At 36.6% G+C, this 22,242-nt stretch overlaps 1 protein-coding gene across 3 annotated transcripts in view; it reads left to right on the forward strand.

Annotated features, from left to right (window-relative positions):
• The window catches only part of UGGT2 (UDP-glucose glycoprotein glucosyltransferase 2), a 175,938-nt gene extending 156,667 nt beyond the window's left edge, over positions 1–19,271 (forward strand). For 2 of the 3 annotated variants that reach the window (XM_081289838.1, XM_081289840.1), the window contains 3 exons: positions 3,557–3,673; positions 7,308–7,434; positions 18,547–19,271. In XM_081289838.1, coding sequence (XP_081145964.1) covers positions 3,557–3,673; positions 7,308–7,434; positions 18,547–18,569 — 267 coding nt within the window. In that variant the 3' untranslated portion in view covers positions 18,570–19,271. The remainder of the gene's footprint in view (positions 1–3,556; positions 3,674–7,307; positions 7,435–18,546) is intronic. The other variant, XM_081289839.1, reaches the window with a different exon arrangement.
• Positions 19,272–22,242: the final 2,971 nt, after the last annotated feature.

Below are 22,242 nucleotides of genomic sequence, written 5' to 3' on the forward strand. Positions count from 1 at the left end.
AATCATTCGACAAAATATAGCACTCCTTCATGTTCAAAACACTAGAAAAACAAGGGATAATAGGAACATATCTCAGCATTGTAAAAGTTATCTATGCTAAGCCCCAGGCCAACATCATTCTAAATGGAGAAAAATTGAAAGCATTTCCTCTAAAAACTGGAACAAGACAGGGATGCCCTCTTTCCCCACTTCTGTTTAACATAGTTCTTGAAACTCTAGCCAGAACAGTTAGATGGAAAAAATTAAAGGAATGTAGATAGGAAAAGAACTCAAACTATCACTGTCTGCCAACAACATGATTCTATACTTGGAGGATTCAAAAAATTCCACCAGAAAACTTCTAGAACTAGTAAATAAATACAGCAAAGTAGTAGGATATAAAATCAGCACCCATAAATGAAATGCATTTCTGTATATCACTGATGAATCCTCTGAAAGAGAAATTAGGAAAACTACCCAATTAACATTAGCCTCAAAAAATAAAATACTTGGGAATCAACAAAAGAGGTGAAAGTTCTCTACAATGAAAACTACAGTACACTAAGAAAAGAAATTAAAGAAGACCTTAGAAGATGGAAAGATCTCCCTTGTTCTTGGATAGGCAGAATTAATATTGTCAAAATGACCATACTACAAAAAGTACTATAGAGATTTGATTCTATTCCATTCAAAATCACAATGACATTCCTCATAGAAATAGAAAAGGCAGTCATGAAATTCATCTGGAAAAATAAGAGACCTAGAATAGCTAAAGCAATCCTCAGCAAGAAGAATGAAGCAGGTGGCATGACTATACCAGACCTTAAACAATACGACAGAGCAACAGTAACAAAAACAGCATGGTATTGGCACCACAACAGACTGGTAAACCGGTGGTACAGAATAGAGGACACAGAGACTAACCCACATAATTACAGTTATATTAGAGGCATCAAAAACATACATTGGAGAAAAGATAGCCTCTTCAACAAAAGATGCCTGGAAAACTGGAAATCCATATGCAACAAAATGAAATTAAACCCCTATCTCTCACCATGCACAAAACTCAAAGTGGATCAAGGACCTAGGAATTAAACCAGAGAACCTGTGTCTAATAGAATAAAAAGTAGGCCCAGATCTCCATCATGTCAAATTAGATCCCTTACTTCCTTAACAAGACTCCTATAACACAAGAATTAAAGTCAATAATTAATAAATATGATGGATTCAAACTAAAAAGCTTCTTAGAAAAAGAAACAATCAGTGAGGTAAATAGAGAGCCTATAGCTTGGGAGCACATTTTTACCACTTGCACATCAGAGGGAACACGAATCTCTAGGGTATATAAAGAACTCGAAAGGCTAAACTCCAAAAAAAACAACCCAATCAACAAATGGGCCAAGGACCTGAACAGACACTTCTCAGAAGATATACAATCAATTAACAAATACATGAAAAAGCATACAGCATCTCTAGCAATTAGAGAAATGCAAATCAAAACTACTGTAAGATTTCAAATCACTCCAGTCAGAATGGCACTTAAGAATACAAACAACCATAAGTGTTGGCAAGGATGTGGGGGAAAAGGCACATTCTTATACTGCTGGTGGGACTACAAATTGGTACAACCAATCTGGAAAGTGGTATGGAGATTCCTTAGAAAACTTGTAATGGAACCACCATTTGACCCAGCTATCCCACTCCTCGGTCTATACCCACAGGACTTAAAAACAGCATACTACAGGGACACAGCCATATCAATCTTTATAGCAGCACAATTCACAGTAGCTAAATTGTGGAACCAATTTAGATGCCCTTTAGTAGATGAATGGATAAAGAAACTGGTATATATACACAGTGGAATATTACTCAGCATTAAAAGAGAATAAAATCATGGCATTTGCAGGTAAATGGATGGAGTTGGAGAATACAATGCTAAGTGAAGTTAGCCAATCCCAAAAAACTAAAGGCCAAATGTTTTGTCAGATATGTGGATGCTGATCCGTAATGGGGATGGGAGTGGAAAATGAAAGGAATGGAGGAACTTTAGATAGGGCAAAGGGGATGGAAGGGAAGTGGAGGGATGGGGATAAAAAAGACAGTGGAATGAGATGGACATCATTACATGTATGAAGACACAAATGGTGTGACTCAACTTTGTGTACAACTGGAGACATGAAAAATTGTGCTCTGTATGTGTAGTGTTAATTGAAATGCCTTCTGCTGTCATGTATAATTAATTAGAATAAATAAGACAAAAAATTAACTTTTTAAAGAATTTATTTTTTAGAGCTATTAGGTTTACATAAAAATTATACAGACGTTAGAGAATTCCCATGTTTCTGGACTCTGTTGTCTATTTTTCTATTCTTTCAAATAATATCACACTGGATTACTGTAGCTTTTTGAAAAAATTATTTTTATTCTAAAATACATGATAGTAGAATGCATTTTGGTTCATTTTACACAAATGGAGCACAGCTTTTCATTTCTCTGGTATATAGTATACAATGTAGAGTTGCACTGTATGTGGCAGTCATACATGTGTCTAGGGTAATGATGTCCGTCTCATGTAGCTTTTATAGTAAGCCTTCAAAAGCAGTAATGAATAAATTTCTCATGCTAATGTAAATGGCATAGTGGGTTTTTCTTATTTCAAATTCCAGTTATTCATTTCTGATGTATATAAGAGTAGTTGACTTTTATGTATTAACTTTGTGTCTTATAACTATGCTATAATTGCTTATTAGTTTCAGGAGATTTTTTCACTGATGCTTGAGATTTTCAACATTTTCTACATTTGTTAGTTGCAAATAACAGCACTTTTATTTCTAAAAATCTGTATATCTTTTATTTCATTTTCTTACTGTATTTGCTAGGACTATGTCATGTTTAATCAGAGTGTTGAAAGAGGAACCCTAAAATTGTAAATCCTAATTAGAGCTTATAAAAGACAGCTAATGCAGGTACCTGCATGCCATTGGCTATGGAATGTGAACATCTGGGGAAAGAAACAACTGTCTCTACTGAAGTGTCCCTTAGTCTCTCCAGAGTTCTCTAACTTACTAGTCTCATTTGTCGAACATCCTTGAACCCATGTGCCAGCAGTCTTTCTAAAAAAAAAAAAAAAAAAAAAAAAAAATCCTGAGCATGCAGAAAGGAATATATTCATGGGCATTGTTTCCAACAGGGAGATGAAAGGTCACCTCAGAATCAGGAGAATGTGGTAGTGACCAACATAAAGACCAATAGCAGGCACATGTGAATAGTTAACTTTTGACATTCCAAAGCAGATCAAGATACTGAAGCTGTCCACTGGGGGAATATGAAGTGGTGGATTTCAGGGCCTCCCTTCTGGGATGAAGCCTTAAGGGGTTGTGGATATAGTTCCAGTGCATATGTTCATTCATAGGACACAAGAATATTGGATCAAATTAGGCATTTAGGGCTTAAAAATATGGAGATACCTCAAATTGACATGTTTTTATGATCTGTTTGTAGTCTAAATGATATCTTCAGCTTCTTTCTTTCTGACTCTAATTTCTATACCTCTGCTTAAATCATTTTTTTTCTATAGGATCTTCCTAACAATATGATTTACCAAGTTGCCATCAAGTCTCTTCCTCAAGATTGGCTATGGTGTGAAACCTGGTGTGATGATGAATCCAAACAAAGAGCCAAAACTATAGATCTGGTGAGTGTCTGTTTACATTTATATATAAGTAGATGGGGAAGTGTTCAAAAGAGAAATATTTTGTTTTACAAATGGATGGCACATATATTACCTCTTTTTCTGCTGCTCAGTTTGCTTTGCATTTTTCTTAGGTTAGCAAGTAGAGGGCTGTGTTGGGGGAACCCCCAAGACCACCCTCAGGTTTGCTAATTCAGAAGGAAGAACTCAGAGGATGCAAAATATACTGTACTCATTGGCTATAGGTCATTGCACCGAAAGGATAGAAAGCACAGTCAGCAAAGGGAAAAGGCATGTGGGGCGAAGACAAAGTCAGATGCAGATCCTCTCTCTCTCTCTCTCTCTCTCTCTCTCTCTCTCTCTCTCTCTCTCTCGTGTCACACAAGACAAGCTTAATAACTCGAAGTCTTAAATTTTGCTGCATATATGAAGAGTTGCCTCCAAAAGATGCTTATTAGAAACGCAATTCCCATGGCTTTTCTGGGGAACTTGTCACCATGCAATCACCCTCTGCCTGGCACATGCCAAAATTATCAACTCCCAGAAGAAAAGCAAGTGTTTGGCATAAATCAGATTTGCACAGTGTAGGCACAGTGAGCCACTCTTATTAGGGAATGTGAGACCTGTCTGAAACCTGAGTTCTTAGATGCCAGTCAAGGGACAACTTCACAAGCAGGCCTATCTAAGAATAGTGGTAACAGTTTTGCTGTGGAACATCTTTTCTACTTAGGGTCTTTTGAAAAGGAGGATCATGAGCTAACTGAAGATGTTTATAAATCGGCTATATCATCTTAACAATCCTCACATCAGTTCTCTTATCGGTATTCTCCCCAAAGGAGATTACCAAGATAATTTTGTCTATTGAAATTATCTTACACTTGTCTTTTTCTATAGTCCTTCCTTGCTTATTTTTCAGAGATTATTTCTCTTAGATTTTCATTTTAAGCTACACAGCATAGTTATGCTTTCCTAAACACAAAATATTTGAAGCCAATTTGTTTTTTCAACGCCTAGAACATACATTCCAGTACTGTAAGATAATACAATTATTTCTCTGACCATAATATTGTTAATGAAAGTGTTTGAGTATAAAATAATTATTTACAAGGTCTTCTACAAAAACATAGCGTTTTTACTATTTTGAACAAAATAAGGGAGGACCATAAGGTCCTGGGACATTTACCCAGATATATGTAGATCCATAGATTATTTTTAAAAAGTAGCAAACCACCATGGTCGAATGCAGTCAGAGGTGGTAGAATATAATAGAAACAAATAAAATGGCCTTGTTAAGAGGGAAGCAAGAGAATTTTATGAAGCAAAGTCAAGAACATTACTGAATATAAGTATTAAGATGTTAAGGTTATTAAGGTTGTATTGTGAAGATAAGGTTGTGTCTGATGTGTTAGTGCCACAGGTCTCCCTGAGATCTTCAGTACTTGGTTTAACATGAGCTACTATAGCAAACCCCAAAACTTCTGTGGGGTCACACTCATGTAGCCAATCTAAGTAAGCATCCCTGTCAGCAAGTAGCTTCCCTGTGCTCTGGCCGTGACTCAGGGACCACTCCCCATCAACCTGTGCCTTTTTCATCTTCTCAGCTCTTGTCACCATCTCTGTTCCTCTGAGGCCACTCCTTCCAGTACAACAGCCAGTTGCACTTATGGCTTTGGAGCACTTAAAATTGTTGCTAGTCTGAATTGAGGTGTGCTATAAAGGTGTAAATAATACACATCAGAGTTTGAAGACTTAGTGTAATGAAAAGAATACTAAAATATGTCATCAACTATTTTTATATTGATTACATGTTGACCAATTGCATTTTGGGTATATTAAGTTAAAGTATACTATCAAATTTTATTTTACCTATTCATTTTATATTTTATAAATGGCTACTAGAAAATATTCAGTGGCTAACCTGGTTTTCATCATACCTCTATTGGATAGTGCTGATCTGGAGAAAAGTAAATAGGAGTGTGGAAAACATGTCCTAAATCTTAAAGTCCTGAATTCTTAATAGGTGTTGGTCACACTTCCAAATTTTAATGTAAACAAGCTGAAAAAGTTTCATTCTTGAATGGATATCTACCTCTTAGCAATAGTGCTGCACAGAAAAAAGAAGGGTGTCATACATTTTGATGTTCAGAAAACCACCTCTCAAACACTTAAAATGGAAGAGTGAGCTATTCTTGGGGAAAAAAAGTTAAGGGAATGCAGAAAAATCATAAGGAAATGGCCTGAAAGTGAGTAAAAGAGCATGATTAATGGTATTGAAGGTGGAAAGGAATGTTGGGCTGCTGTCTCATTTTTTAATCCAGGTTTCTTAGTCTTAGCATTTGGGGCTAGATAATGCTTGCCTGTTCTATCTGTTGTATAATATTCAGCAGCATCCCCTGACCATTACCCACTAGATGGCAATAGTACCCCACTTCCCTTCAGTAATGACAACTAAAATTCCCAGACCTTGCCAAAGTTTCCTCCTGAAGGATATGATTCCCTACTTAGAACCACTGATAAAGAGGATAGAAAACACATATGCCTACCCACACACATATTGTAGTGCGCAACACACAAAACCTAAAGAAAACAGTGTTTTTATTTTAGTAGCTGCTTTCACATTAAAAAGAAGGTAGTCCCATAACTTTTACTTTATAGAAAATATTGCCTGTGAAGTTATCTTCTGTAAAGAAGATCCCATTTTCCATTTGCTTTTGAAATATATCACTCTAAGGAAAATTAAAAAAAAAAAACACAGTGTAATTAACTGAATATATTTGACAGCAAGCTTGTGGCTGATGACTAATAGCTTTCCCCATGGCAGTAAGAGAAAAGCCAATTGAGAAAGTGTCACATAGAAGCTAGCTTCAAGACACTTTCTGTACTAATGAGTTGTACATAGCAGATGGGCTGCCTTTGTAACTTGATGAAGTTGATATTCCTCCTGTTGTCTTTTCTCTCTCAGTAAGCAGTAACTACATTCTTCACATTGCTCAAGCCAAAGGTCATAAGTTTGCCTCTCTTTTCTCACTGCTTATGTTCAGCATATGAGGACATCCTTCAGCTGTGCCTTCAGAAGTAACCAACATCAGGTCCTTATCAACCTCATCCCATAACTTTTTCCTTTTAACCTTTTTTTAATTTAAAAAAAAACACTTAATAGTGGGACCAAGTAGGTTAAGTTGATGGTATATCAGCAAACACTGGAGATTGTTATTTTAGTTTCTTTTGGGGGTGAAGAAATGAAGACTGGCCCCTGCCACATTCCTTTACAGTATGGTATGCAATTTAGATCTTTCATTAAAGCATTATAAAGAATTGTTTGACACTCTTCTTATGAACCAACAAATTGTCTTTCAATTTTTTAAGTTTCTGATTGAGTACTTGTATTAAGCAATTATTACTTATATAGGGGTGTGTGTGTGTGTGTGTGTGTGTGTGTGTGTGTATATATATTTGTCATTTCATTTAATCCTACCTATATTAAATTTCCAGTATTCAAGTTCTGAGTAGGGCTCTGCTTTTTGTAAGATATATTTTGTTTGCCTTAGTAAAATAGAAGTGTCACCAAGTATTTCCTTTACGTTTATTTACTAAAAAACATGGTTCTTCACTAACAAAATTTTATTTAAACTTTTAGTGCAATAATCCCAAAACAAAAGAACCAAAACTAAAAGCTGCTGCCAGGATTGTCCCAGAATGGATAGAATATGATACAGAGATACGACAATTACTAGATAATCTTGAAAATAAGAAGAAAAGTGCAAGTAAGTCATCACCTTGCAATGATATCTGAACCATATTACACTGACGAGATGAGAATATTGAAGATTACAGACAGTATTGAGATTGTTCTTAATTACATTCTCAAGTGATTGTCAGTTTTTATTTTAAAATGTCTGTACAAAAGGGGCCAGGGTTGTGGCTCAGTAGTAGAGCACTTGCCTAGCATGCGTGAGGCACTGAGTTCAATCCCTGGCACCACAAGCAAATAAATAAAATAAAGGTATGTGTCCATTTAAAAAAAAAAAAAAAACTCTGCATAATGATTAAGAATTTCATTTTTATTTAAAAATGGATATGTTATCCCCCAAGGATCTTCAATTTATACCTCTATATAGCTAAGTAGTATATTGGTCTCCTGATACAGAGGTGAAAAATAAGTGTTGTCTTTAAGATTACGCTGAATTTGCCAGGCATGGTGGCACACACCTGTAATCTTAGCAGCTTAGGAGGCTGAGGCAGGAGGATCACGAGTTCAAAGCCAGCCCCAGCAAAAGTAAGATACTAGGCAATTCAATGAGACCCTGTCTCTATAAGTAAAATACAAAATAGGGCAGGGGATGTGGCTCAGTGGTCAAGTACCAACTTGGGTTCAATCACTGGTACCCAAAAGAGGAAAAAAAAAATTAAACTGAATTTCCCAAATGTGAAAATCCAAAGTAGTAAGAGCTTTAGGTAGCTCACTAAAAACATTACCTCATGTCTTCTAATTAATCTTTATTATTTTTCTGGTTTTAGTAATATTAGTTGTGGTTTGAAGAGTGACCTGGTTTGGGTTAGATTTGCTTACATTTCTTAGTATTTGAAAAGTTGCTTTTGCCTTGGCATTTTATCACCTTATAAAAGCTTCAACAAATACATGTGCACTTCTATGTTCATTTCACCTTAAGTTATACAAATTGTTGTCATTTAATTGTTCATAATACTCTTATAATTCTTTTTTTTCTGTAAAATATGTAGTAATGTCCCCATTTTTGTTTCTGACTTTTGGTAATGTCTTTTTTTTTTTTTCATAATGAGTGTAGCTACAGGTTTGTCAATTTTGTTAATCTTTTCCAAGAACCAACATTTAGTTTTGTTGGTTTTCTCTAGTATTTCTAGAGAAATACTTCTTTATTAAGTTTATTTATTTTATGGTACTGGTGATTGAACCCAGGGTCTGGTGGTGCTAGGCAAGCTCTCTAGTACTGAGCTATTGCTCCATCCCTGTTATTTATCTTGATGTCATTGTTTGTAACAATCTCTATCACTACTCTCTTTGCATCCCATCAGCTTTGTTTCCTAAAGACTCGTCTCTCTCTGGCCTTTGACATTTTTTTCATTGTACTTTTGGAGTTTTGAAAAATAATCATTCCATTTTTTCTGTTCTCTTTCCAGAATTCTAATTAGTTGATTTTTTTAACCTCTTGAATTAATCCTCTACATTATTGATTCACTTTTTATTGTGGTAGAAAAAATACAGAATATGAAATTTAACATCTTAACCATTTAAAAAGCATACAATTCACTAATGCTAAATATGTTCACATTGTATTGAGACATATCTCCATGATATTTTTCATTTTATTAATCTAAAACTATATCTGTTAAAAAACATTTTCCCTTTTCCCCTTATCCCCAACCTCTGATAACCACCACTCTACTTTGTCTCTATGCATTTGACTACTCTAGAACCCTCATATTAGGTGGAATCACACAGTATTTGTTTTATTGTTGCTGACATTTCATTTAGCACAATGTCCTCAGGCCCTTTCTGATTTTAGTAAAAGTATTTTCTTTCCTTCTAATCATCTTTTTTCCCCCCTTGTAGTTCTGGGGATCAAACCCGGGGCATCATACATGCAAGGCATGCTCTTTCCCACTGAGCTGCACCTCCAGCCCTCCTTCCATTTAAAGGCTTAGTAGTATTACATTTTATGTGTATGCCATATTTTGTTTATCCACTCAGCCATCAGTAGGTGTTTGGTCTTCTGTTAACTGCAGTGAATATGAATGTGCAAATATCTTTTGGAGACCCTGCTTTCAGTTCTTTTACATACCTACCCAGAAATGGGACTGCTAAGTGCATGATAGTTCTACATTTAAATTTGATGAGTCCCCAATAGCGTTTTCCATAGTGGTTTGCAACATTTATGATCCTACCAGCAGTGCATAAGAGTTCCAATTTCTCTACATTCTCACAGTAATTGTACTGTTTTTTTTTTTAAATGGTTGCCTTCCTAATGGTCTGAGATGAAAGTCTCATTGAGTTTTTGATATCCATTTTTCTGATAATCAGTGGTGTTGAACATCTTTTCATATACTTGTTGATCATTTGTATATCATCTTTAAATGTCTGAAAATCCTTGCCCATTTTTTAATCAGGTGTTTTAATTTTTTGTTGTTGAGTTGTATGAGTTTTTATATATATATTCTAGATATTAACCCCTTATCAGACATTTGACTTGTAGGTATTTTTCTCCTTTGGTAGGTAGCCTTTTTGCATTCTATTGATTGTGCCCTTTGATGTAGTCTCACCTATTTTTCCTTTGTTTGCTTGCACTTTTGGTTTCTATGTAAGAAGTCATTAACACATCTAATCTCATAAATCTTTTCCCTATGTTTTTTTTCCCAGGAGTTTTATAGTTTCAGGTCTTACACTTTAAATGAATCAGTTTTAATTTTTTTGTATATGGAGTAGGTTAAGAGCCAAACTTCATTCTTTTTTTGTGGATATTTATTTTTCCTACCTGCTGTAGAGACTTATCAAATTTTCTCTTTGAGTGACCTTGGTATTTTTTTGAAGACAAGTCAATCACACATGCCAGGTTTTTTATTCCTGGGTGCTCTATCTCATTGGTCTACATATCTGTCTGTCTTTTTGCCAGTACTACATTGGGTTTTTCCCATATTTTTATTTAGCGTATTACAACACAGGGATTTGTTGTTACATATTTGTACATTCACATAATATGACAATATAACTTGGCTAATTTTATTTCCCAGTATTTTTTTCCTTCCCTGCTTCCTACCCCCTGAGTCCATTTTCTCTAACTCTAGTGATCTCCCTTCAATTTTCAAGAGATTCTTCCCCATATGCCTTTCTTTTTGTATTTCTTCTATAGCTTCCATATAGGTAAGAAAACATACAACCCTGACCTTCTGATCTTGATTTTTTTTTTCATTTAACATAATGTTCTCAAGTTCCATCCATTTGCCTACAAATGACAGTGTCATTCTTTATAACTGAATTAAACTTTTTAATTTATTTTTCTTTATTCATTCATCCATTGACAGACACCTGATTTCATAGTTTGACTATTATGAATTGTGCTGTTATAAACTTGGGTTTGCATGTATCACTATAGTATGCTGACTTTAATGGCTGGGTCATACGGTACTTCCATTTCTACTTTTTTGAGGAACTTCTATACTGATTTCCATTGTACTAATTTACAATCTCACAAACAGTAGAAATCCATTTCTTCACATCGTCTCCAATATTTTTTATTATTTATATTCTTGGTGGCTGCCTTTCTGACTGGAGTAAAACTAAGTTTTTTAATAACTAGCTTTTATTTGCATTTACCTAGGTGCTAAAGATGTTGAATACTTTTTAATAAATTTGTTAGACATTTGTATTTCTTTAGAGAAGTACCTGTTTAATTAATTTGTCTTATTAATTGGATTTTTTTTTTTTTTGGTGTTTGAGTTCTTTATTCTGGATATTAATCCTCTTTTAGAATAAAAGCTAGAAAAGATTTTTCTCCCATTCTGTAAGCTCTCTCTCCACATTGTTTCTTTTGCCATGCAGAAGCTTTTTAATTTGATGTCATCCCATTTATTAATTCTTGGTATTATTTCCTGAGCTTTAGGACATATTCCTATTGAGAAAATCATTGCCTGTGTCTGTATGTTGGAGTTACTTTTCTTTTAGGAGTTATATAGTTTCTGGTATATTTCATAGGTCTTGATGCATTTTGAGTTGAGTTTTGTGCAAGGTGAGAGAAAAGGATATAGTCTCATTCATCTACATATGGTTAATCAATTTTCCCAGCACCATTTGTTTTAAAGGATATAATTTCTCCAGTGTATCTTTTTGGGACTTTTGTCAAGGATCAGATGACTATAGATGGGCAGATTTGTCTCTGTGTCTTCTTCTTTGTCTCTTTGTTTTTCAGGATTGGCTTATTTCACTTAGCATGATATTCTCCAACTCCATTCATTTACTGGCAAATGCCATAATTTCATTCTTCTTTAAAGCTGAGTAATATTCCATTGAATATACTCTTGGTCTGCAAGTCTGTTTTTATGCAAGTTTTATGTAGTTTTTGTTACTGTAGCTCTGCATTATAATTTGAAGTCTACTTTGGAGAAGGCTGCATGAAGAGCTGTGAAAGTGAATTAAGCTGTTGTTGGATGAAATAGTCTAAAGATTTAAGTCTATTTGGTTTATAATATATTTCAGATCTGAAGAGTCTTTGCCGACTTTATTTCTAGATGACCTATCTATTGGTGAGAGACTTGTATTGAAATCACCCAGTATTATTGTACTGGATAAGTCAAGTAGTTTCTGTTTTATGTAATTAGGTACATGAATATTCTGGGCATAAATAATTTAATCTCATTATATCTTCTTGAATTGTTTCCTTTATCACTTGAATTGAACTTGTCACTAATTAATTTTGGCTTGAAGTCTGACTTGTCAGATATGAGAGCAGCTACTGCTCCTCATTTTTTGATCCATTTGCATAGTATATCAATTGTTATTTTTTCACTTTCAGTCTGTGGCTGTCTGCCTGTAAGGTGAGTCTCTTGAAAACAATATATAGTTAGGTCTTATATTTTTAATCCATTCTGCAAGCCTATGTCTTTTAATTGGAAAGTTGACACAGTGCATTCAGTGTTTTTCTGGAGAGATGTTATTAATTTCTGCTATTTCAATTTATCCCTAATGTTTACTTTGGTCCTGTTTTTCATTTGCTTATTTTAAAACTCTAGGGCATGTTTTTTATTTCTTCTGTGTGTAGTATTTCTTGAACTTTTTTCTGTAGTGCCAGCTTTGTATTCATGAATTCTTTGATTCTGAAGGATAGCTTCTCTGGATATAGCAATCTTGGTTGACAGTTATTTTTTTAAGGGCTTGTATCACATTATTCTAAGCCCTCCAGCATATTAGTTTTTGCTGAGAAATTGGAAGTAATTCTTATTGTCTACCTCTAAATGTGACCTGACTTTTTAAAATTTTTAATTGTTTTAATTAGTTATACATGACAGTAGAATGCATCTATGCATTTTGATACATCATACATAGATGAGATATAATTTCTCATTTTTCTGAGTGTACATGTTATAGAATCATATTGGTCATGCAGTCACATATATACATAAAGTAATAATATCTCTTTCATTCTACTCTTTCCTATCCTCACATCCCCTCATCTCCTCCCCTTCACTTACCTCTAACTAATCTAAGGTAATGCTATTCATCTTCTGTTGAGATGGGTTTCTCTTCTACTTTTATTAGTGGGCCTTTTTAGGGCACAGCCTCCTCTTGCCAGTGTCTTGTGAGATATCAGGTTCTTGTGAATTTTTCACTATATTTGCAAATGGGTTTTATGTTATAGTTTTGCTTTTCATTCTTTGATGACGATCAGTGTATTTTGATACAGTGTATATTGTGTCAGAACTTGAGGATTCCACTTTCCCTGCAGATGGGTTGTTCTAAGAATGGTGTTCTAAACATCAGGGTATGGGGTACACCCTCTGTGATTGCTCTTAACTGTTCTGTCTATTCAAAGGGTATGGGAATGATCTAGATTGAGACCCTCAAATGTGTTGGTTCACAGCCTTTGTGTTTATTCTCTGGTTTTGCTATAGGAGTGGATGTCCACCAGTAGGAACTGAGAGTGCCCTGGAGACTTTCCTACTTTGTATCTGGTTGTTAATTTGGAGGTTTTGTCTCTTCTGTTCTTTGTATTAAAGTATTATTGAAATTTGACATAGTTGATTTGTGTGTGGATCAAGTATACTTTCTTGGCTGGGTTTAGCTCAACACCTGAGTATCTATTTTGTGAACTTGTAATGAATGTCCCAGTAGATTACTAGCACCTTACAGAAAAGGGGGGGAAGAAACAATAGCAACAACCAAAGCATACAATATAGATAACATTAAAATAAATGCTTGCTGCCTACCATGACATCTACAACACTAATTACCACAAAAATAGGAATGGTGGAGTTAGCAATTGCCAACAGCAAAAACAATAAACAGCTGTGAATTAGATCTGGCATTAAAGTAAGCATCTGTCAACAATACCAACTATAGTAATAATAACTGCAACAACATAAATGGTGGGGTCAGGAATTGTATAAACAAATAGTTCTAGAAGATAGTAAAAATACAGTTCATTAAGAGAAAAGAAAGTATGAATGGGCAAGTAAAGAAAGTTTAGAATGTTCAAAATATGAATAGAGAAAGAAGAAAGATGTAGCAAGTAATGGCTATAAAGGAGAGAAAAAATAAGAGAAAAAAGAATGAGACTTTGGCAATTGCAGAGTGAGAAGAAAAAGAAGCAAGAGAAACATTCAAAAACAAAATCAAAATAAGCAATCCAAAACATAATCCACAAAAGACAAGACAGAAAAGTAATTTCTTTTTTGTTTAAAAAATGCTAAATAGGAGAAAAAAAGAAATATATATATATATTTCTTTTTTTTTTTTCATAAACCAGTCAGCACATTAAGAACAAAAATGGGGGCTGGGGATGTGGCTCAAGCGGTAGCGGTGCTCGCCTGGCATGCGTGCGGCCCGGGTTCGATCCTCAGCACCACATACCAACAAAGATGTTGTATCCGCCGAGAACTAAAAAATGAATATTAAAAATTATCTCTCTCTCTCTCCACCTCTCTCTCTCTCAAAAAAAAAAATGGGCTGGGGTTGTGGCTCAGTGGTAGAGCACTTGCCTAGCACATGCGAGGCCCTGGGTTTGATCAGCACCACATAAAAATAAATAAAATAAAGGTATTGTGTCCAACTACAGCTAAAAAATAAATAACAAGAACAACAATAATAATAGTAAAAAAGATTCTCATTTAAAAATGAAGGAATTGTTTCCACTGAAGTGGTCAAAACTGTCAACAAGGATGGCTGATAACTTTCTGTCCCCGACTATCCTATTTGTTTCTTCCTGGGCTGTGTACTCTCTTGGGCAAGAGATGGGGGTTATTAAAGCCTTCCTCTTTTTGTGGTGGTCACCAGCTGGAGTGTCCTAAAAAACTAGTTGAAATAGCTCTCAACTTTCCTTCTCACCAGTATAAGGTAGGATGGAATGTGAAGTACTGTTGATTGGAGTTTTGTCTACACAGACCAGATCCATGCACTTCCACAGTGGAACTGCTACAGAGTTCTAAGTGGGCACTTCTAGTGCTGGGGCTTAGCTCTGATCAGGCTTTTGAGACTTTGCTGGGTGGGTGTATCTGTTCTGGAAAGATCAGATCAAAACATCCCTACTGCTGGGCAGCTGTCAACTGCTGATCTCAGGAGCCTCCTGAAATTTCTGCTTGTAGGGCCGGGGAGCCATCCCTCTACAGGCCCATGCCCATGCATGTGACCCACGTAGGCTTGGTGTATTCACACCTGCATGTTCAGTGTCCTGATCTGCTTCAGCTGGTTACCTGAACCACCAGACTTAAAGAGAAAGCAAATTGCATTTCTCTTTGTATATCTGATTTGCTTCTCCCTGAGTACAGTTTTCTCTGTGCCTGTTCACGTCACATTCCACTATACTTGCACGATAGGCCATCTACCATGGCTGCTTTCTGGGACAGTATGGCATTGTTTGCCATGATCTTAAACACTCCCACAGCAGCAAGCTGCAGCATGGTCCCCTCATGACTGCCCCCCATCTCAGCTGTCCATTTGGCAATTAAGAAACACAGAGCACATTTCAAACACCAGTTCTCTGTGCAAGCTCTGGATCAGCCAAGTTCATGCTGCTTTTCTGTTCTACAGGTTTTTCCTTGCCAAATTTGTACATTGTGTTTCTGTCTGTTGTACCAATTGCAGCTGCCACACCTGGCTTGGCTCCAATGTACTCCTTCTTGTTCCTTATTCAATGAGCCCATTTTCTGAGTCTCTAAGAGACTCTGATTGTCCGATGCTAAATTTCAGTGAAATACCCTCTTTCACCCACCTCACTGAGAAGCAGGTCTCCTGCTTGAATCCCAAGCCATGGAACAGTAAGGAATACAGCCTTCCTGTAATCCACCATCTTAAATTACATCACACTGTATTGATTATTTTAATTTTGCAACGTGGAAATTGGGAAGTAGGAGTGTGCCAACTGCGTTTGTCTTTTTCACAATTGTTTTCAGTGTCCCCAGGACTTCATATGAATTTTAAGATGAGTTATTTTCTATTTCTACAGAAAAATGTCATTGGGATTTTGATAGGCATTGCATTGAATCTTTAGATTGCCCTGGGTAGTACAAACGTTATAACAATAGTCTCAATCTGTGAGCATAGATGTCTTTCCATTTATTGCATCTTTCATTTCTTTTGGAAATTTGTAGTTTTTGGTGTGCAGATGTTTTTACCTCCTTGATTAGATTTAACTTTGATCTTTTTGGTGCTGCTGTAAATAGAATTATTTTCTTAAATATTTTTTTAGTTGTCAATGGACCATTATTTATTATTATATGTGATGCCAAGAATCAAACCCAGTACCTCATGCATGCTAGGCAAGTGCTACACCAGTAAGCCACAACCCCAGCCAGAATTATTTTCTTTATCCTTTACATTATAAAGTATATATCTCTAGTATATTCTTTCCGTCTCTCTGTTTTTGGTAAATTATTTCACTTAATCTTCAACTTTTTAAAAAAGTTGGGTAAATATTTCTTAATTCTCAACAGATCTTTTCCCTGCTTGCTTCCTTTTAATTTCAGTTTTGTTCTGTTTTTATTGCTTCATTGGCTTATCTCTTGAAAATACTAACTAGCATTATTTTAGGTGTTGCTGTAGACCTCTAGGTTACTATGTTTCTTCAGGGTGAGCTTTTTGGTGAGTGAATCTTGGTCTTTTCTCCTTGTGTCATTTGTCTTCCTCAAATACTTGGAGATTCTTGGCTGCTTGTTTATGTTTAAGAATGAAAGATTAGATTGATAAAATATATAGCTACCTGTGGGAGTTCTGTGTTTGGGATTGGGGGTCTACAAACTTCGTGATTGTGACATGCTTGGTGACCAGGAAGTTTCTGTGCAAAGACATAGAATGCCTGACTGCTAGGATATACCTGGCTACTGGGAAACTCCTGTGCAAAAGCACAGGATGCAAGGCTGCCATACAATGTCCTTCATGAGTTTACCCTGCTTCCCAGGCCTAGGATGCCCAGCCTCACCCTCTTGAGGTAATATAACTATGCAGGCACTATCTGGTCTCCATGGTAATGCCCCTGGAGGATAGGGACCCCATGTTTATTCTAACCTGGACCTTATCTCAGTTAGCTAACACTCAGGGTTAAAGAAATACTAATTGGAATGTAGTCATGCTAATGGTGGTATGTAACTTTTTTGACTTAATAAACTCAGCAGGAGGGAGGAGCAAACACTTCACTTCTGCACTACTTCACTTCATTCTCTCTGCTCCATCCTGTCTGCCTGCTTGTGCTTTTAGTGTCTGTGCTTTGTGCGCCTCCTCACAGGTCTCCCTGTGCAGGTATTTCTCCACAGGTATTCATTACAGCTAGCATGGTTTCCTCTGTCATGGTACAAATGTGTCTTTCTCCACTATGCTTCTTCCCTGAACTGGAGTGATAGCTATAGGTGCGTCTAACAGGCTTCCCTCTAGGAGTGTGGACAAGGAACATACCAAAGCCCATCCCACACAACCACTCCAAGAACCCAGGTGAAGGCCTTTTACTCTAGGGCATCCACACCCACCCAGAAATACCTCTCCCTGTCTTCCTCTTCACCATCATCTTTCAAGAAAAAGTCTTCCACTTTTTAATCTTGGATTAAATACCGACTCTGTTTCTCCCTGCAGTGTGAGGGCTTGATGGGCACAGATTTCCCACACAGTCCTTCAGGCCGTGGCTTTACCTACCTAACTCCTGACCCCCTAGTGTGCTCTGCTAGAAGGGCCTCCCAGGAAATCGGCTCATCATCTCAGCTGTTATATATCAGCATGCTTCTTTATTCCGTTTCTAGAAACTCATTGATAACTCTGGCACTTACCTCATTATTGTCATCCCCTTTTATACTTATTATCTTTCCAATTGAATTTAATGGAGAGAGAAATGTAGTCTGATACCTTGGAGAACAAAATGTGTTTAAATAATATTTTAATCAATTCCTGCCAGAAAATACCAATATGTACCTGTTTTGCAAGTTGAATAATTTGTTAGATTTTTTTTTCTTTGTACCAGGGATTGAACTCAGGGGCACTCAACCACTGTTTAGAGACAAGGTCTCAGTTGCTTAGCGCCTCACTATCACTGAGGCTGGCTTTGAACTCATGATCCTCCTACCTCAGGGATTACAGACGTGCTCCACCATGCCTGGCAGGCAAGATCTATTTATCTTAAACTGGGGTTTTAATCCTATGATGTATTTATGTTATGGATTTTTTAAGTGTTTCTGGTTTTATTTCATAAAATAATGTTTGTGAACATATCTGGGTCTTAGAGATAACAAAAGTAAATAAGGCATGCCCCTTGTCTCATAGACTCATAGGAGCTCACCTTCTAGGTGGTTAAAAAGACAAATAGTTATGATATAGTATAATGGGTACCAAGATGTACAAAGAGCTACTCTCATGTCAATGTAATGAATATATAGAAAAACTAGGGGGCTAGGGATGTGGCTCAAGCGGTAGCGTGCTCCCCTGGCATGCGTGCAGCCTGAGTTCGATCCTTAGCACCACATACAAAGATGTTGTGTCCGCCGAAAACTAAAAAATAAATATTAAAAAAAAAAAGAAAAACTAAGACTAGGATTTTCAGTTAACACCAGTGCTAAGTTATATACACACACATCCCCATCCCATTCCTTGATGAAATTTAAGCTAATTTAATATTTAAGTTTTCAAGAACTAAATAAACTTTCCTTCCCCACAGTATTGGCACATGATGAGCTCTAGCACTGGAACAGGAAGAGGAAAGTACGAACAGAAATCTGCCACCTGCTGGGAAGTGTGGAACTACTGCTAAGACTATCAAGAAGTTTCGTTAATAAGTGACATTCTTCAGTTTTAAAAACTTTAATTATTTAAAATACTTAATGTATGGAATAAGTATAAGTTATGTAGAAATGACCATTTATATATTTAAAACTGGATCGTTCCTTTTTCCTGATGGCCGAAACATTGGATTTCTGTCTGTTGAGTTTGGTGTTTTGCCAACTAACCTGGTAGAAGACATCTGACCAGCTGGTCTTTGTGGATGTTTGTCAAATCATCAAGATCCTTTTGTATTCCAGCTTTATGTGCATCCCTATTCCTATTCACAAAATGTATTAAAAATCAGAAAAATTATTTTTTCTAAGAAAAAGGACTCATGGTAATCTCTGAATAATAAAAGCAATTAAACCCATTTATATCTACTATTTTTTAAAATGGAATTTAATGTTACAGTATAATCATTTATTTTTCTTAAACCCTATAAGGTTTTTATCCTAGACTTATTTATGTTGCTTTCTGATGCTTATAGTTTTATTTCATAAAATTACATTCATGGGCATATGTGTATGTATTCTTTTTTAAAAAGGACTGGATACTTCTATAAAAACTAAGTTATGGATATAAACAGTTTGTTTTGCTGTTTTAATGATAGGAAATGGATAAATAAGAATAGTAAATATTAAACAACCCAAATATTCTAGAATCATTGGATCTTGGGACTAGAAGATAGATATTTCAGATCATTTGAATCTCATTTCCTAATGTCTGATTCAGTAGGTCTGAAATGAATATAGGAAATCACAATTGTTTAAAAGGCTCTCCAAATGATTTGGTTGGTGAGTAAAGTTTAAGAAACATTTAATAGAGTTTAGTGGTTGCCCAATGTGCCAGCCACCATTTCCAGGGCTCTGTCACATAAAACCTCAGGTCATCTTGGAAACCTCCAGGACAGAGGAAAACTCTTCCTCTAGTCACAGGCCTTTCCATCTTTGGATAGCTCTATACAGAGTTCCACAGTGAGCCCAGAAGCTCTCTGCTTACTCTTTTGAGCTCTTACAAACTGGACTAATCATTGAATATTTGAGCACAGCCCCTAGAGTATTTGAAAAATACCTGTTAGCTTTCTGTCACTGTGATGCCTGAGATAAACAACTTCAAGAAAGAAAGATTGTTTGGTTCATGATTTCAGAGGTTTCAGTCCATGGTTGCTGACCATGTTGCTTTGGGCAGCATAGTATATCACAGAACTGTATGATAAAGGAGGCCTGTTCACCTAATGGCTGCTAGAGAGCAAAGAGGAAGGAGCTGCACCCTACGTCACCTTCAAGGGCAGGCCCCAGCTGACCTAACTCCCTTCACTGGGCTTGAACTCCTGAAGGTTCCACAACTTCCCAGGAGTGTCAGAGGCTGGTTACCAAGCCTCTTAGCATATGGGCTTTTGGGGGACATTTAAGATCCAAACCAAGATAGTACCTTCCCCTAGCAGCTCTATTCCATTCCAAATAAAAGAACACTTCCCTGCCCCTCTCCCCTTGTCACTTATTGTGTGCTTATGATAAAACAGTGCTCTAAGTGTGGCCAACTCTGGTAGAACTGTATTTTTCCTGTGGGTTTACAGGATCCCAGGGGGAGTTCAGAGGCTTGCAGGGATATAGGTTGGCCTACAGTGGCTAAAACCATGTAGCTCTTCAGCTCATTTTTCTTTGGAGTTGGGTACTATGCTGGGGCTTCAGGGAGAGGCAAGAAACTGTAAGGTCCCAGCCCAGGCCAGATACACCATCTAGCTTCCCAGGAATCTGCCATGGCGCTTGGGACAGAAGACCAGTTGACTGTCAGGTGGTACTTTGCCTGCCTTCATCATCAGCCTTTGTTTTCATGTCTGTTAAGATTCTTACAGAAAGAAGAATCAGCTGGGTAGACATCTGAGTCTGTCCTCAATCCCCATTACTAACAACCAGTCTGAAATTCTAGAATGTTTCAGAAATAAGCCCAAATTACAGAATAATGAAGTCTTGGTACCTCCTGATTGTTATCTTGTGATTTGAATAACCAAATTTACTTATTTCCAGATCATTGATACCTTTTATTTGAAAATCTGGGTTTGTAAGTAAGGTATTTCTTTATAGGGACATTCTTTGATAAAATGACACATTTTGAAATCCAGTTATTTTGAGCTTTCATGCCTACAGACTGCCACACAAAAACCTACCCACTTCAGGGACACTTTACATAACTGTAGGTCTAACCTGAGTATGAGGGTGAGAAAGCCAAAATACAGCCCTTTGGGGATGCTGAACAAATGTGGCCCAAGGGCTACATTCAGGACCCTAGGTTTTGGTTTTCGGGGATAGGCCTTACATCAAATGTTAGCAAAAATGGAATCTTGGGGAGGTGGGCAATCCTGTAACTTTGAGAAATTGTTATCTTCTCAAAAAAGTTTGAACTTGAACTGTGGTAACCCGTGAGGTTTAGGTTGGCAGTAGACCCAGAACATGAGCTGAAGACAGCCAAGTCTTTGTAGCACTTGATGCATGGGGTATGAAAAGTTTTATTGGGAAAGTGCTCATTGTCTGGTTCCACTTAAGTTAGTTCCTAGAGGGATAGAATCAAATGCTTCCAAAAGGCACCACAGGCCACATATCAGCCAGAACTAGGTAAAATCTGACCTCATTAATCTTAAAAATGTAGCTTGACCACATGAGTGGGAGCCTGCACAAGAAAGGATGCTCCTCTGTGGCAGGCCCTGAACCCAGCATCTGAGGTAGAACCAGACAGGAAGTGGCCACCACTCAGAAGAGGTTTCAGGGACCCAGGCAGAAGAGCTCCAGAGGTAGTATGTAGCAAGTCAGAACATCCTTCTGTAATTAAAAGTATGGCTAAGAGAATTTTCTTTTCTGAAATGTAGAAGCAAAGAAGTTCATGGAATATAGCTGCTCACAAGACTGCCTCAAAGGACTGATGGATCTCAGATATGTGGGTCCAGAGATCAAATGAAAGATGCTGAGAGAACCATGCTCGGTAGTGGAAAAGTGTAAGTAATACCCCTATACCATCCTGCCCAATTCTTTTACTCCATAGAACCTAAGGAGTGCACAAATTTCCAAAGAACCAGGTGGTTGGATAAAATCTCACTTTTGGTGGCAAGTGAAGACTTTGAAGGCCATAGTTGGAATTGCAGGCAACTTTGATTTAGAGGTCACATGTGCAGGTCTATACCACAACCATATTTTTCTAAGCCTTGAAGTGTTGTGATAATGGGACAACTGGCCCAATTTTGCACTTTTATTAACACAGTTTATCAACTATAAACTATTTTCTTAGAAATTCCTGACTTACAACTTACTATTAACAACCTTGTAAAAAATTCACATTTGCCAATCTTACCCTCTATAGTTCTTACTTGAATTTGTTTATTTTGATCATATAGATCTGACGTGTCTAATAGTACAGAGTTGGTATGCTTCCTGACGTCTTCTACTTTAGAAGTTAGAGGGTTTTATTAGAATTGAAAGAAAATTACTCATTTTTTTAAAAGAATGGCTCAAAACCAAAATGTTCTTTGAATGATAAAGGGTCCAAATCAATCTTGTTTAATTTAATATTTGGGAGAGCTGGGAGCTGTACAGCTGGAGAA

This window comes from Spermophilus citellus, assembly GCF_964194105.1.
Source record: "Spermophilus citellus genome assembly, chromosome: 1".
NCBI classification, from domain to species: Eukaryota; Metazoa; Chordata; class Mammalia; order Rodentia; family Sciuridae; genus Spermophilus; species Spermophilus citellus.